The sequence below is a fragment of the Taudactylus pleione genome, unplaced genomic scaffold, assembly GCF_031769625.1.
Source record: "Taudactylus pleione unplaced genomic scaffold, aTauple2 ptg000556l, whole genome shotgun sequence".
NCBI classification, from domain to species: Eukaryota; Metazoa; Chordata; class Amphibia; order Anura; family Myobatrachidae; genus Taudactylus; species Taudactylus pleione.
In genome coordinates this window covers 5,400,831-5,417,821 of record NW_028284958.1, presented here as the reverse complement: position 1 = coordinate 5,417,821, position 16,991 = coordinate 5,400,831, and the positions used below count along the sequence as shown (strand labels likewise).

At 43.4% G+C, this 16,991-nt stretch overlaps 1 protein-coding gene across 1 annotated transcript in view; it reads left to right on the top strand.

The window, feature by feature from the left end:
- The window catches only part of AGBL1 (AGBL carboxypeptidase 1), a 676,305-nt gene that overhangs the window by 86,138 nt on the left and 573,176 nt on the right, over window positions 1–16,991 (top strand). Inside the window, exon 6 of the mRNA XM_088452839.1 lies at window positions 16,182–16,219. Within this exon, the coding sequence (XP_088308965.1) occupies window positions 16,182–16,219 (38 nt within the window). The remainder of the gene's footprint in view (window positions 1–16,181; window positions 16,220–16,991) is intronic.

Genomic DNA, 16,991 nt, shown 5'->3' with positions numbered 1-16,991 from the left:
GGCTGTTTTCTGAATAGAGAAGCAGCCACAACAGGTCCCTAATAAAGAATAGGCCCATTACTAAAAACATGCGGACACTAGCTCCTAAGTCCATATACAGCAAGGAATGGTCCTGAACCACCACTGTCCCTCCATCAGATGGTATAAACTTTTTCTCCAATACAGACACAATCATCTTTGTCCATAAATTCATGCAAGGTTTCTGGAGGAGCTTTTTGGAGGAGGAGTTCGAGGGATTAAAAAGTTAATTGATCATGGATATAAACAAGATCATTACAACAAAAAGGATGAATTATAGAGAGCACAGGAAAAAAACACAAGGAGGGTAGTCAAGACATGGGGACTAAATTGGAGAGATTGAAAGCACTAGGCAGATTTGAAGTTTTGGGATGAGAAGAAGAGTGAAAGCAGATAGTTGGGATTGTACTTGGCCTTGGGTTGGGTGAGATGTTGCTGGCAGTCTTGTGCGTGTGAGGTTTGTCTCTGCTTATATAGGTTGGTGAATGAAGTGGATGCAGTGAGCATAACATTTATGGGTTCAGACAATTAAGGAAGGAAGGGTGCTGGAAAGAGAAGTGTAGATTGGTAGATCATTAACACCCTTTTCAGCCTGATCACCTTTTCTCTAGGTAGCTTACAACAACAATCCATGGTGTAGATTGCAATATCCAAATAGGACAGCCTAGTGGAAGCCCTTCATTTTTTTCTCTGGGAATTTGGCATGCTAAACTGCTAGAACAAACCGCATAAGACATGAGATCCAAACATTACCGGGATTCAGGGACCTCACCATCATGGAAATCCACCAGATAATGAGTCACCCCCTATTTGCCATTACAGACATGATACACCAATGCAGTAAAGTACAAAGAGTTCAAATAAACTGTAAGTCAGGAGACACTATCTGAACAGCCATATATCAATGTACAGTAGTAGCTGTCAACTAAAACTCCATAAACCAAAATTAAATGGTTATTTAATGGCAGAAGACCAACTCCAAATAAATCTTACCCAGCATAGTGCCCCACCCATGCACCTTCACTAAAAGCAAAGCCTCAATAAATGACTGGTCTATGGCCCTCATTCAGACCCACTCGCAAGCGGGCGCACGTACGTTAGGCGTACGTACAAAAATATTTAAATTCAATGGCTCGCTCGTATTTTCGTTCGCATCTAAAATTCCTCCCTAAACTCTGACGACCCCTCCTCTAACTAACGAGCGTACGAAATAGCGAGCGTACATCCCCGAAATGGCTTGAAAGGAACGCACGCACACGTATAAACAGGAAGTGGCCTTGGCAGATGTCGATTACCTGCTCCTTTATTCTGCCTACCTCCATCAATCGTATCATGCCAATCAATGTATCAATTAGCTTAATTGTTTTTTTTTTTTCAACACAATGCAAGAAACTTTACTCTTGTCCGTGTTTGTGTTTACCCGCAGAATACGTACGGATGAAACATTCGCTTTTATTGTTCAAAAAACATGTGAACCACAATTAAACAATTGTACTATTGCTGTGGATCCCCGCATATTTCCCTGGGTTCATTTCTTTATTTAAATTTGCTTACGCATGTCACTGCATCAAGCCTATCCTAACTCTCCAGAGATTTCTGGCCCTGTCGAACACATGACTCATACACTAACCAATAAAATTGCTCCTGTTAATTTCCAAAATACATTAGCCAATCAGAAAATTTTTACACACTTTATCAAAAATGATTTTTTAGAAAAACACCATTGCCATCATGAGAGCCTCCGCATTCACCAGGCGTGAGCTGCTGGTGCTTACGGAGGTCATGGATCGCCGGATCACCAGCCAGCCTCAACCCATGACCAACCGGCAGAAGCGCTCCGCGTATGCGGAGGTACGGTCCCGCCTGCGGTCCTTCGGCTCACGCCGCAACATCGGGCAGCTGGAGCGCAGGTGGTCCGACCTGCAACGGCGAACGCCCCGCTTGCTGGCATGCTTTCGCATGCAGATCCTGGCAAGTAAGTGTTATGTATTGTGGTTTTAATGTTTGTGTTTGTGGGGCAAACTGCGTGTGCATGTTTTCCTGTCTGTTCTATTTATTATTTGTACTCATATCTGCGTCTGTATGTTTTCCTGTCTGTTCTATTTATTATTTGTACTCATATCTGCGTCTGCATGTTTTCCTGTCTGTTCTATGTATTATTGGTACTCATATCTGCGTCTGCATGTTTCCCCTCTATTTCTGATTTTTTAATTCTACTGCTATTTTTTTTTTTTTTTTTGTTTGGTTGCCCGGATTTGTCCATAAACTAAACGCAATTTCTTTGACATATTTTAGGGGGACAGCCAAGACTCCGCCGTCAACGTCCTTCCAGATGGCGTTCCCGCCCACTCTCCCCAACCCCCAGCCAACACTCCACCCCAAATCTTTCCCCTATTCCCCACTCCTCCCCATCCTTCCCAGACCCTCTCCCGGAAATGTCGGGCCTCCTTCCCCTCCGTCCCACTTCCCCCTCTCCTCCACCCACCCCTCTTCCAATTACCCCCTCCCCGGAGTCCAGCATAACTCCGCCCCATTCTTTGGGGAATGACGGATCCTCCGAGGAGGATCATGGAGGTTTGGCCGGAGCTCCCGATTTGTCTCCCGGTATGTTTTTTAAATTTTTTTTTTAAAGCACAAACTGTTTGTATGTAATCATGTGTCGTGCCTTTCTTCGTGTTTTTGTGGCTTGACTTTTGTTGATTGTGAAGGTTTGCCTTTACCTCTTCCTGGTGATTTAAGCATACACATATCATACCTGTGGGAATTTGTACCTAGGCCTTGTATTTTTGCCAGCCCACCCTTTTTATTTCTGTTTTTGGGTTTAGGAGTGATTTGGTTTTTTTTTTATATTTTTCTGTGGATTCCCTATTGTTGTATTAACCCACACACTTTTCTCACCCACAGAGGAACAGAGGCGTCGGCAAGAGGTGGCGGATGTTGTGGGGCACATGCGCCAACATGTAATCGGCCTTCTGGTGGCCCTCGACCGGCTGTCTGGCCTCCTTCGGCATTAGATTTTTTTTTTTGGTTCTATTTTCCAAATAAATTTATTAAGACAAATATACGTTGTGGCTCATTTTTAAAAACCAAAACCAAGATAGTTTAGCCTGACATAAGTAGACTGTTCCTGCAAGGATTTCCCTTTTTTAAAAGTTAGATTGTGTTTTGTCTTTGTATGTCAAACAGACACCAGAAACACATAACAGTAACAATGTCATTTCCCTTTTTGGGTGTAGTGTCAATTACAGATTTCTACATTTTCCAGGTTCCTACTTGGTGCGCAAGCTGCTTAGGCCAATCTTACAAATCCCAAGGTTGGGCCAGGCTTCCTTTTGGTGTGGATTGGGAAGCTGAAAACATATTTCAGTTTTGCTCAACTGGCGTCAGTACTGGTTTACCCCTTAGTCAAATGTAACTTGTGTTAACCTGGTTACACTTGCTGTTAACGTCCCAAAAAAGGAAGACCATTTCACTCTTCAAACATTTATTCACAACATAACAGAGAAAACAAAGTGGTCACTCCCAAAAAAAATACACAGTGATAAATTCAAATACAACACATACCAAGAAATAATTAAATAAAAACACAAAATCAAGAACTGGTTGACGAAGGACCATGCCAACATGATTCCACAAACTTGGCGTTGCGATATGGGTTCCAGAATATATGCCCAAAAGGACCAGATCCAGGTTTGGTAAGGGTAGCAGGAAGTAGTGAGCGTTGGAGTGCCAAAGATTATGTGAACAAACAGAAGATGGTGAGAAAAATAAAAATAAATTAGATGTTCGCCAAAAAACACAAACACATTAGGTATAAACACTGGAGTTTTGTTCAAACTTACCTAAAAAATCTGGCCACCACATCATCGCGTATGGCCCCCCCACATACTGACCTTCGACCAACCTCGGGGGGGCCATCCTCAGGTAAGGCATCCTCTGGCTGCATTGGGACACCACTCCTTATGGCAATGTTGTGAAATATCCCACACAGGACCACAATTTTCGACACCATATCCGGCACATACATGAGCTCGCCACCAGAGCGGTGGAGGCATCTGAATCGGCCTTTTAAAAGGCCGATACAGCGCTCCACCACTTGCCTGGTGGCTGTAAGTGCGGAATTATACGCACTTTGTGGCCCTGGTGTGGGAGCCAAATAAGGAGTGAGCAGCCAGGACATGCAAGGGTATCCACTGTCTCCTGTGAACAAAAATAGACCACATCAGGAACACTGTGTATCAAGCTTAACATTGTTATGTACTAAAGGTCTCCACTTACCCAGAAGCCACGCATCACCAGCTTGTAGGTTGGTTAATTTCTGCCATATCCCTGATTGCCGGATGACGAAGGAGTCATGAGCACTTCCGGGTAATTTAGCATTCAGGGACAGGATCTGGAGGGAGGCATCACATACCACCATTACATTCAGGGAGTGATAGTGTTTACGGTTTCTAAATATTGCCTCCAGCCGTGCTGGAGGCTGAAGTGGTATGTGAGTACCATCCACAACCCCTATGATGTGTGGGAAGCCAGCTATTTGGTAAAAATTGGCCTTGGCCACACTAAGGGCACCCATATCCAAAGGCATTTTAATAAAATGATGGAGGTGCTTGAAAAGTGCCTCCATCACTGCCCTCAGGATCCTGGAAAAGGAGGATTGGGAGATGCCCGCCACTATTCCCACCGTTGTTTGAAACGATCCTGAGGCACAGAAATGTAACACCGCCATAAATTGCGTCAGTGGTGGTATTGCTGTTGGACTGTCAATTTGCCGCTCAAGATCACTTTCTATTAATGAGAGAGTGTCTATGATGATTTTGGGAGGTAGACGGTAGCGTCTTAAAACCTCATCATCGGGCATTCCAAAAAGGGTGACACGTGTTCGAAATATCTGGGGCCTTGCATGCCTACGATGCCTACGCCTGGGACGAGTTTGAGGTTGGTCGTCTTCCGGGAGCAGGGCCAGAACAATTCGCCCCAGATCTACCTGAAATTCAAAGTTTACAATGTAAGGCTTTTGACCCACCCCAAAAGTAAGAAAAAACAACTTAGCTTTCTGATACCATCCATAGCTGCTTACATGCCGGGGTATTGTCATGATACGTATAAACTGTAAAAAAGCCAACAATGAGACTTCAAAAATTTAGAGGGTGTTTTTTTTGTTTAAAAATTGTTGCAAGCCAACACAGAAAATAGCGGAAAAAAACATTTGGCCATCGATGAAAACGACATTGCACACCGTACGTCAAATAGGGTTCAAATGGACCCAAAAAATGGAAAAGGGAAAAGCAAAACTGGATTATATGATGAATAAGCCGTCAAAAATGCGGTAATTAATTCGCAAATGCAAGTCACTACACCAACAGTCAAAAATGCGGTAATTAATTCGCAAATGCAAGTCGCTACACCAACAGTCAAAAATGCGGTAATTAATTCGCAAATGCAAGTCACTACACCAACAGTCAAAAATGCGGTAATTAATTCGCAAATGCAAGTCGCTACACCAACAGTCAAAAATGCGGTAATTAATTCGCAAATGCAAGTCACTACACCAACAGTCAAAAATGCGGTAATTAATTCGCAAATGCAAGTCGCTACACCAACAGTCAAAAATGCGGTAATTAATTCGCAAATGCAAGTCACTACACCAACAGTCAAAAATGCGGTAATTAATTCGCAAATGCAAGACAAAAAATGGACTTACCCAACTCGAATATATAAGATTTCCACAAAAAACTTCTTTGGGTCCGAAAACCAAAAAAAACTAAAAAAGATTAAATGAGTGTTAAACAAATTAACGAACCACAAAACAGAAGAATACACCAATTGGCCACAAATTTGAATGCACAAAACTTACCAAATCAGGAAAGGATGTGGAAAAAATGAAAAAAATGCGAACGGAAAAACCAAAGAAATGTAGCAAAAACAAACAAAAAACCAACTCTGCCAAATCCTCCAACCGCAAACAACCAAATCCAAACCACTTAACCGACAACACTCCAACAACCCCACCTCGACTCCACACACACCAAGCCATAAATAGTGTTTATTTTCCCGCACAAATTAAGGATGAATCATAGGGACGCACAATCAATGATGCGGCCGCAAACTAAGGACGCATGTATAAATACGTCACGAAATCACATAGAATTTCTGGATGATTTCATGCTGGAAGCAGAGACATGGCTTCAAACCAGGGAAACAATGGTCAAAATTGCGGCAGTAAGGCCTTCATGCATTTTGTGTCAATGATTCTTTTAAAACATAATATTGTGCAAGTTGTGAAGTGGCTAAATCTGCATATTTACCCAAATAGGTGAGGAGGATGACATGGAAGAGACTGCTGGCCCCAGTCAACCCGCCAAAGCTGGCAAAAAAAAAAGGCAGCCACATTTCACAAGCAAGGAGATGGAGGTTTTGATCCAGAAGTGCGTTGACATCCTGCCCCAGGCAGCCAGGAATATGAGCCAAAGCCAGAAGTGGAGAATGTGGGAGGAGGTCGCCGTTGCTGTCAATAGGGTGGGTGATTATGTCCGTCTAGCCCGGGATGTCAAACGGCGGTAAGTAAACACTTTCCCATCCTATAAACAAACCCCATTGTAAAAAAAAGGATAATGGTTCCAAATTCATTCCACAGATGGGCAGACTTCAAATATCGTCTCAAACAAAAACTTAGAAGAGATGGCACAGGGGTGTGTGCAGGCTGTGGAGGTGTTTGGCGTGTCCAACATGGATACGGACATGCCAGACTTTGCGGCTCCTCATGTTGGCCAAGGTAAGTCTTGTGATGTCACCAACTCAGAAATGCTATTGTGCCAATATGTAGATTCTAATGTGAGACTTTTCTCCAAATTCCTAACAGAGACAGAGGCGGATGAGTCTGCTCCAGAGGGGAGCCTTGGGCGCAGAATTTCTGCTGGCTCTGCAGGGGAGGAACCAGTACATCCGGCTGAGGACCCTGCAGAAGCCAGTCCAGGGCGTGCCCCCTCGCAGGCAGTGGGCCTCCTCACAGAACTCAATTTTAAATCGGATTTCCATACGGAGATTCTGCAGAGGATGGACGCCAGTCTGATACGGGTGGCTGAGGCCCTGGAGCAAAATGCTGCGGCCAACGTGACCATTGGTCAGGCCCTGGCGGAAAATACCAGGGCCAACATCCGCATCGCCGATGCCCTGGAGCAGCTCGTTCGCCAGCACATGGTGGAGCCAACCTCCCTTCCTGCCGGAACATCCGGATCCTCCACCTCTGGCACAACATCAGCCAATCCTCCAAATGTGCCTAGCCCTGTGCCTAGTCCAGAGGCCACAACATCTGCCTCTGGACAGGCCAGCCCGATGGCATCCCGGACCCGGTCTGGCGCCCACCCTCACCCAGCCAAACGGGCGAGAAAACGGTGACAGCAATGGCGACTTTTCCCACACTCCTTCTGTGCTTGGCTCATATTCCTTTCTGGTCAAAACTTCCCTCTCCTTTCTTGTGAAATGTTTTTAAATTTTGTATTTACGCTTATGTTAGTAGTTATGTTATATTTTTTTTTGGATCAAATATCTTGGCCACAAAAAAAGGCAATACAATATTAGGCCAATTTGTTTGTGTGTAAACAATAAATTAAAAACAAAACACTGACATTGTATTGTGACATTATTGTACAAATGGGTTACATTTAATCCTGGCCTTAAAGGCAAAAACTGACCCTCTTTAAAAAAAAAAAAGGCCTCTTTAAGGAACGTTTAAAAAATCACATAGCGATGCAAATTCCACAGTAAACCAAAAAGAAGGGGAGCTAATTAAAAGATGATGACATTATTGTTACAATAGGCCATAACCACCAAATTGTGGCCAAAATAAAACCCCAAAAATGTACGCTAATTGATTGTGTAATCATGACATTAGCAGCTCTGATTTCCACCTGCGTACGCTTTTGTGCTATCCCAATAAACTGCTTTCCAAACACATACCAAGCCGGATTTCAATCCAACACTAATTACTTTACTGACCAGCCGCGATTAATCGCTGCACCATCGTGGAGTCCCGGGATGGAGGAGAAGGCCATCGCCAATGTGGTCGAGTAATCCTGACCCTAAGCTGTGCGAGCATTTTGAAGGGAAAGCGGATGTTTCAGTGACGTATGAGACGGTCCGAACACATTTGACGTTCGCATCTGCTAATGTATGTACGCCCCAAAAACGCCTCGCCACGCCTGCGTTTTTTCATCTCCACCCCCGTCAACACCCAAAAACGCCCTGTTCTGTCAATCACATTTGACATGTCACTTCCTGTACGCTATTTTAGGAACGAGAGAAAAAAAGCTCGCAATCTGCCGTACGCACATGCGCAGTGTAACACCGACGCATGCGCGGTTAGTCAACATCGGAACGCAACGAGCGTACTGTTGTTAACGTGCGGCTCTGAATGAGGGCCTATGACTCTGCAAAGACTCTCTAGTATGGCCAAAATTACAGAAGGTAGATCTGGGTGGGATAAATGCTGGATCAGATGGAATTCCCCAGGCTCTTTTTTAAGAATCACAGCCACCTGAGATAACTCCAAGTACACGATAAGAGGCTCTGCAAAAGTCCTGCACATCCACCCAGATAAACCTCTTTCTGCACCGTATACCTCATTACCCATGCATGTCTCTAGCAGACTTCAAATTCCATGGAACACTCATATCCAGGGACCTCTAAACTTTCCACAAACCCTGAATGTAAAAAAACTGCTTTAACTCTATTTGAGTACCATGGCAGCCACTTGGCCATGGTGCCTACTTAGGGCCTGTCTCAACCAAAGGTTTACTAGTAGGCTGAGAACTAAGGAAGAGGCTGCAGGTTTTTGCTGCGTGTATGCTTACTCTGCGCAAGCAGACATGCTGAAAGGGGCACTATAAGCCTTTCATACACTGCCCATTATTATTATCACTTGCACCGGGACTTCCACAGTGTAGGAGGGCACCCTGCTTCTGACACTGGTTCCTGAAAATGTCTTGATGTGGAGGTGTGGCTCTATGACCTTCAGCTATACCTCCTCATCTTTATAACCAAAATCAATGAAAATGCCTTGATATAAAGGTGTGCTCTGTGACCTCCAGCTACACTTCTACATCTTTATAACCAAAATCAATGACAGAGCAATCATTTTTTATTACTCATCACAAACCCTCCACTTATCAAAACCCGGTACTTATTAATATTAAGGTGTTTCATTATGTTCAGGGCCTCCCTGGGGCAGGTCTCTAGGTAGCATGCAGCTAAGATATACTGTACATGCCACTTAGCCAGTTGTCATAGACTTAAAGACATTTTCCCCCATATCCACCTTGGCAATAACAGCAGACCAAGACTTCTTAGCTACATCAGTGATGGCAAATATGTCTACATACAGAGGTGGCCAGTGAATAGCCTAATCCGCACTTGCATCCTCAAACCTCTCTGGGTGGCCATATTGGGATACTGCTCCACCTTAGCTAACCCACTCAAATGACCAAACACACCCCTACTTCCACTCCTGCTCCTCCTAGACTATTTAGCTGAAATGGGCCCACAACTCTGGGGACATCTCGCTTTTGTAACAAACCACATAAAATTTGCACAAGAATTGACATGCTCACCCGACTCGGAGACTTCCCTTGAATACTAAGAATCCTCCATATACTCAGAAATGGCTGGGAAATGCTCTCTGATTTCACATCACCTGACAAGGTGGAATCTAATCTGCAACAGAAATAGGGTTAGCACTGGCACTAATATAGGTAAACACTTGGCATAAAAAGACCCTACCTGCCCCACACCCATAAGGAAACCACTGCTAGAAACTCCATTTCCCCAGAAGCACCATCCCCAGCGCCTCACCAGTCACCCAGTAGTGAAAGTAGCTCATGGGCCCCAAAATTGACACAGAATGCAAAGATGGGCAAAAGGTGGTTGGCTCCTGAGCAGTGCAACCATTGCAGGATAGAATGCCCCAAAAGTACAGTAGAAATTACAATGCAAAAAAGAGCACCAGATCCACAGATGCAGGTGCCCAGGTCTAAGGGATGTAGAACAGAGCCATAACTAGATTTTTTGGTGCCCTGTGCCAGAGAGCGCATTGGTGCCCTCCCCCCATTTTTAAATAGGGACATAAGATAGTACACCTGAAAGTGCACCATGGGGAAGGGCCAGGGAAGAGACAGGGATACTCCTGGGCAGCTAGGAGATGCTGGGGATAAAAGAAGAAGATGCTACAAGTGAGAATGATAATAAACAGGAAAATTTACAGGCCCAAACAGCGCCCCCTGCCCTGCGGTGCCCTGTGCCATGGCACAGGTCGCACTACCCTAGTTATGGCCCTGATGTACGATGCAGAAACCAGGACAAGGCCAGATGTTCCAGGGTTATCCATACCTGGAAGCAAGAGAAAAGCCATTATACTGGCAGCGAAGCCTATCAGCCTTTGGGCACCAACCCAGAGAGAGGCCACTAAGTTTAAGAAATAAGACTAATATATAATTGCATCTGAAGATGGTGAATGCTCCCGCACTCAAGCTCCGCAAACATTGTATTTTCGGAGCTTGATGGATTCTGTCCCCATACTAGTATATGGGGACAGCGGGCCAATCCGCTAGAGGAAGGAAAGCATGAGATGTCTTTGATATCTCCTGCTTTACCTTTGTGATGAATGGCCCAATAACTTCACTTCTACAATTGCAGGTGAAAATTTTAATTTTCACCTGCTTTTGTAGAAATGAAGTGATGATGAATAGGCCCAAAAATTAGGTTATGTGGGGAGATTTTTTTAAATAAAATTACTGTAGAGTTTTTTTTCACAGTTTCTGTTTATTTATTTATTTATTTATTTATTTATTTATTTTAGCATCTGCCATACAGGTCCCAGCAAACTCTGAGTGCTAGGGCATGATGGTGCCTGTAGTTCTACAACAATGTTTTTCTTATTTAAAAATATATTTTTGAACACTAGCACTCTGCAAGTGACAGTGAAAGTGACAGTGAGTTGTGGGTTGCTGTGAAGGATATTTTTCTGCAATATGTGTTTTGCAATGAGAGTATTTCTCTGCAATATGTGTGAAATTAATCTCCAAGTTGCAAATAATATGGGTAGTATACCAGGCGAATTATCAGACACCGCTGATGGCAGTGTGCCCAAGTCACACATGTAGTCCTATTCTCAAGAGAGATTGCACTTTAATTAAATTAAGTGCATCGTGTGCTCCTCTAATTCTAGGGGTTATTTTGTGAATAAGACAGACAATGACTTGGAGTGCTGACCACTCTGGCACCATGCCTGGGAGTCTAATTTTCAATGAATGCCTTCATTACAGCAGGCGCCAGCAATTATCGTTGTATTATACATTGCTAATGCCTCTATGAAGCAAATGGTTAAATAAAGCCCCAGTCCCTCTAGGTATCCAGGTCTGTGTTTATGCAGAAACCATGGTAACATGACCTCAAGAACAAGGATGTAGTATTGTAGAAATAAATGAGATTTGGCCGACCTTTTTATTATATCATGCTTATATCACAGTGCTTATCACTCATCTACTTTAATTCAGTTTTCTCAGACATTGTATTTTATCTAGCTCAATGTTCATTGGATTAGCGATAAAAATTGATATGTTTGCACATCCATTCTTGCCGTACAATAGATTTGAAAAGCTTAGCAAGATGTACTGCCATTAAGCTTCTGTGCCGATGCGTATTTCATTTCGGTGCGTTGTTTAGTATATAAAATCCTCAAGCATGACGTACAGGTTTGTTGTGTCTTGGACAGAGATAACTGAATAGTTTTAAACAAAGCTGAACTGTTACAAATTTAACTGATCCAAAATAATAGAAAATCAATTACATCTTCCTTTACATAACATGCTGTTTTTGTGTTTATTTTCTACAGCCACGTCCTTACATTAGTGTATCAAGATTGTTTAAATTGCAGAGGAGCTGATCCGAAAGGGGCATTTTTGGGAATGTGCTTTAGTTGCTGGGTTGCAGCAGATTCTGGTCCTGGTTCAGTGTTAAAGTTTGCACAGTTGAGCATTTTTTTGCTACTGATCATACGCGAAAAGTCTGAGATACCCATATGGCGCATGAGTAATACTGAGTGTACACAGAGGGCCTGAATTCAGAGATGTACTGTATGCTAACCCAATGGTTAGCAACTTAGCGTACATCTCTGATGTTAAGGGTTCTGCGCAAAATGGGTCCTGTGATCTCACAGACCCCCGCCCCCCAAGTTGCAGCATGATTGACCCATGTTTTGGCATCAGGGCCGGCTCCAGGGTTCGGAACACCCTGTGCCGGCCTTCGAGAAGGCGCCCTTACCTTCGCAGGCGGCTTCGCCACGTGCGACCGAATTTGGGGGCATGGCCTAATTACCATAGGCCATGCCCCCTGTGTGATGTTATTTGGAGGTATGCTCGCATGGCACGCCTCCAAATAACGTCAGGCTGGGGGTAAAGCCCAGCACTCCGTCACTGGCTGGGCTTCCCCCAGCCCTCTCCCGTCAGTGAATGGTTGCCGAGCGCATGCGCGCGGCATCCATTCACACTTCGGGGGCACTCCCCTCCCCAACCTCGGCGGCCATTTTTCCAGTGTTCTGAGCAGCAGTGACACCCGACGCGAGACTTCGGACAGGTAAGTTTAAAAAAAATATGGGTGCAGTGTGTGCGGTGCGGGGCCCCCTGGACCCATTATAGATACGCCACTGGAGTACACCCTAAAAATAGACTTTAAAAACATGTCTAAAAAGTTTATAATTGGCAAAAAAATTAAAAGAAAAAAAAATGGCGTGACATCCCCCCCAAATCCATAATCAGCTCTGGACCTTTTAGCCTGTTCTGGTCATGGAAAATCAGGGGAAAAACCAGCATGGGATTCCCCTATTTTCCATTAACCAGCACCAGGTTGAACCAGGCAGGCCTGTAACGCCACAGCAGGAGGACACACAAGCTGCATGAATTGAGGCCGGAAGTTCCAGTCTTACTTGGTGTCACTAGGTATATAATCAGGAAGCAGCTTGAGTTCCATTGTGGTACACAAGCATTGTGCCTTCTGTCCAAGAATGTTATGTGCATGTGCTGGTATCTTGGATGATGGCACATGTACGAGGGCTGTTTAGATTAGAGATGAGCAGTTCAATTTCGACTCTATTCTTTATTCTTTTTGCCAAATTAGGGCAAGTTCGGATTTATTTTATTGACTATACAAAAACACGTAAGTGCCGGATAGCCAGTAAGATCAAGTTTTTGAAATCCGAACATAACTGAGTAAAACTGCTTATCTCTAATTTAAATATATCAAGTGCTGGATGTATTCCAGCTTGGAACGCCATAGTGACCCCCTCCATTATAATTACAGTTAATCTCCCAGGAGAATAGAGTTTTAAAAAGACATTTGTAATATGTGCATTTACTGTATATCTTTTTGCCATGGCTTAATGGTAATTTTTGGTGACTTATATATACAGGAGTGCATTAAACCGCTTCCTATCATTGATTAACTGGGCAACACCAAGACTTTATAATTGTTTTATATTTTACCTTAAATTACATTATAAATAAAATTAAATATAATTTTATTTAAATTACATTATAAATAAAATTAAATATAATAAATTCCTTTCAATAAATACTCGTAGGTTTGGGTACTGCACTATATATGTGTAAAAAAGAAATATATAATTATAAGACTGTGTAAGTGATCCCCGCCCAAAACATGGTCATGGCTGAAAGCGAGGAGGAGAAATGGTGATCTAGCAAGCCACCATGTAACACCCCGAGGAGGTGGAGGACTGGAACACTGCCATCATCCGGTTTCACTGTGGGAGGCATAGGCATGCGCAGATGCCGCACAGGGGGTGCAGCTTCGGCACTTCCCCCTCCGCCAGTTATTGGACAACCCCGCACCCCCCTCCGGGACATACACTTCTCACTTGGGCTCACGTGGCCGTCCAGGTGAGTAATCTATGTCCCGTTGGGAGGTGTGGATGGGGTTGTCCATGACCCGCCAGAGGGAGAAGTGCCGAAGCAGCACCCCCTGTGCCGGCATCTGCGAACGCCTATGGTGGCAGGACGGTTATCAGGTTACCATCTACAGTCACTTTAGATATGCATTTACCTTTGTAATTATCTGGTATGCAGAGATCTTATCTTTATGGTGGATTTTTGTTATATTGTGTATATGTTCAAATAATATTATTTGGGTTGGGTATGGGATGCCAGCACTCGGGATCCCGGCGGTCAGAATCCCCACGCAGGCATGCCGACAGGGATAGGATACCAACACTTGTCAGTCAGTTTACTAACCCACCCCCTCTCCCTCTCACCACCTCTTTTAAGTATTTTACATCCCCAGAAGTTGCTTCAGCCTACCGACAGGAAGAATTTCAAACAAACTCTCCTGATTTCTCTGATCCACCCCCTCCACAGTCATGACGTCATCTTGGACCATGGGGCAATACTCTTTTTACAAGATGTCTTCCCCTGGTCTATGTTTAATAATTGTGCGATGTACACTTGATCGCCCCAAGATTAGATGTCCACTCTTCCTGGCTGTATCTGGCAGAAGTTTCCTAAGTGGTTGTTTATTTTAGTTTACAATTTTCAACAATAATAATTATGCTGATGTTATGTTTCTCTCTATTCTCGGTTTGAAAGATTCCTACCTGCAAATTATACACTGGGCTATGTCCTGAGGGGTTGGGTATGGGATGCTGGCTGTCAGTATCCCGGCTGTCAGAATCCCGACACCGGCACCCCGAGAAGGCTAGGTTACCGACACTTGTTGTTCGGTATGCTATCCCTCTCCCTACCCTAACCCTCCCTCTTTGGTGCCTAACCCTAACCTTCCCCCCTAGTGTCTAAACCTAAACTCCCCCTCCCCGCACCCTAACCCTCCCCCCTTAGTGCCTAATACTAACCATCCCCCTAGTTCCTAAGCCCTACCCTAACTCCCCCTAACCCCAGTTCTTACCATCAAGATGCCGACACTGGGATTCTGACTGGTGTCAGGATTCCGGTACCGGCATTATAAGCGCTGGCATCAGGATTCTGGCATTTCTGTATTTTGACCAGATCCCTTTTAAGTAAATACAGTTTTACACTATGAAAGGCTTTTATAACATTTGTTCGGAGGTGCTGAGTTAATTCCAGTTGGAGGTGCAGAGCCAACAAGTCAATGCCTGGTACCTGACAATTATTTAAGGATCTGATATTTTAATGAACAAGACAGTTCAATGCAAGTAGGATTTAACAGCCATCCCTACCTCCTATCTCTGTGGTGGTTCTACGCATGCTGTATTTACTATTTGAAGTGCTTGGAAGATAAGCGATAATAATCGCATAAACATCTGAGAGAGGCGATTGAACATTATCCCAATTGGGAGGCACTTATACTACTAATATTTTGGTTTTATTTGTTTTGATAAGTGGACTGGTAATATCACTTGTGATGTGAGCTTCTCCTTCTTTAGTATTGATGAGTGGGACTTGAGCGAGCAGAAAAAAAAAATAATTTGGTAGAATCTCAACCACGACCATTGGTGTCTCCACTTTTAATAACTGGAGGTTAAGGTGTTTTCAGAGTTTTTAGGCCCCACTACATTCAGAATACTGAGGCACCCAGTATATTCCTCACCACCATGCCTCTGAAGGGGGCATGGCAACACCCCTGGTGGTGTCTCTTTTGCATTCCCAGACCTTGTTACTGTACCTCCGTCCATTTTTGGTGCTCCTCGGTGTGCGGAGGCCAAGGACCCTGATTGATTCAGTTGAAGGACTATGGATGTATGTACTTTAATTTTTAACAATAATAAAATGTACCCATTACAATATCAGTACAATAAAACTCTTTAACCATTTGAAATTTTGGAAAGTATGCCATGCCGATTTAAGTATTTTATCAACCTTAGGTCAAACAGTTGTCACTTTTTTCTCTGATGAATCCTCTTCTGATCTAGAAGGCAGAGAAACTTAAATGTGATGACTTCAAAGGGTCTACTCAATATATTGCACTTACTTTTTTTCTCTGACATGGTTTTCTTTAGACGGATGTGTTAAATGCCTGTGATGTGTCACCTTCTATTCACAAGCGAGATTCAGACAGACATTGTATATTTAGAAGGGTAGAAAATATTGGCAAACTGATGATCTTTTTTTCTTTCTCTATCTTAGGGCAGCTATTGGAGCACTTGCAGCTCTACTGAAATCAAGTAAGTTTATTTTTGTGTGGTTTGGATATTGTTTTACCAAATCAGTTTAAACCAAGTCCAATACTACTGTAAATCTACTGTAATAATAGATAGATATACTTGGAAAGCTTACAAGTAGCTGGATTTATCATGTACCATGCTGGTATGTCAATGAAACTTGAGGACCACCATCAGGCAATAAATGGGAAGATATTTAAAATATCACTGAAATATCATTCTTATTTTATGATGGCTATTTTTGTATTAATAAATTAACTTATGAAATACATTTTGAAACCTGAAATGCTGTGAGACCCAGCCCTTCACACAGAAATTAAATGGGGTCCAGCAAGTCTCTTAGGATGTGATGCAAAGTTGATTGGAATTTGGCATATCCTAAAAAAGCAGCATGTAAAAATAGCATGCGTGCACTGCAGCTGGGCACCAGTAGAAGATGTTCCCAGTTGATACATGGCATTAGTCACAAACAATTAAGCCCACGTTTTTCAGCAATTCTTTTTACATTTTAGAAATATGCATTCGCTATTAGGCATCAAAACCCCTCTAATATAGCAGAATCAAATCTCCTTCTTGTGTATGAATTGTATTTACTTCTTGCTAAATGCGCACACAAAAGGATAATAAGGAATAAAAGAAAGCACCAATCAGTGTCAGTGGCACAATTACAAACAGCTAATCACAAGCAGTTTGCTAGTGCCTACGCCCGACATCCAGGTGCAAGCAGATGTACAGTAAGTGCCAGGAACAGGCATGTCTGCATTATTATTGTTAT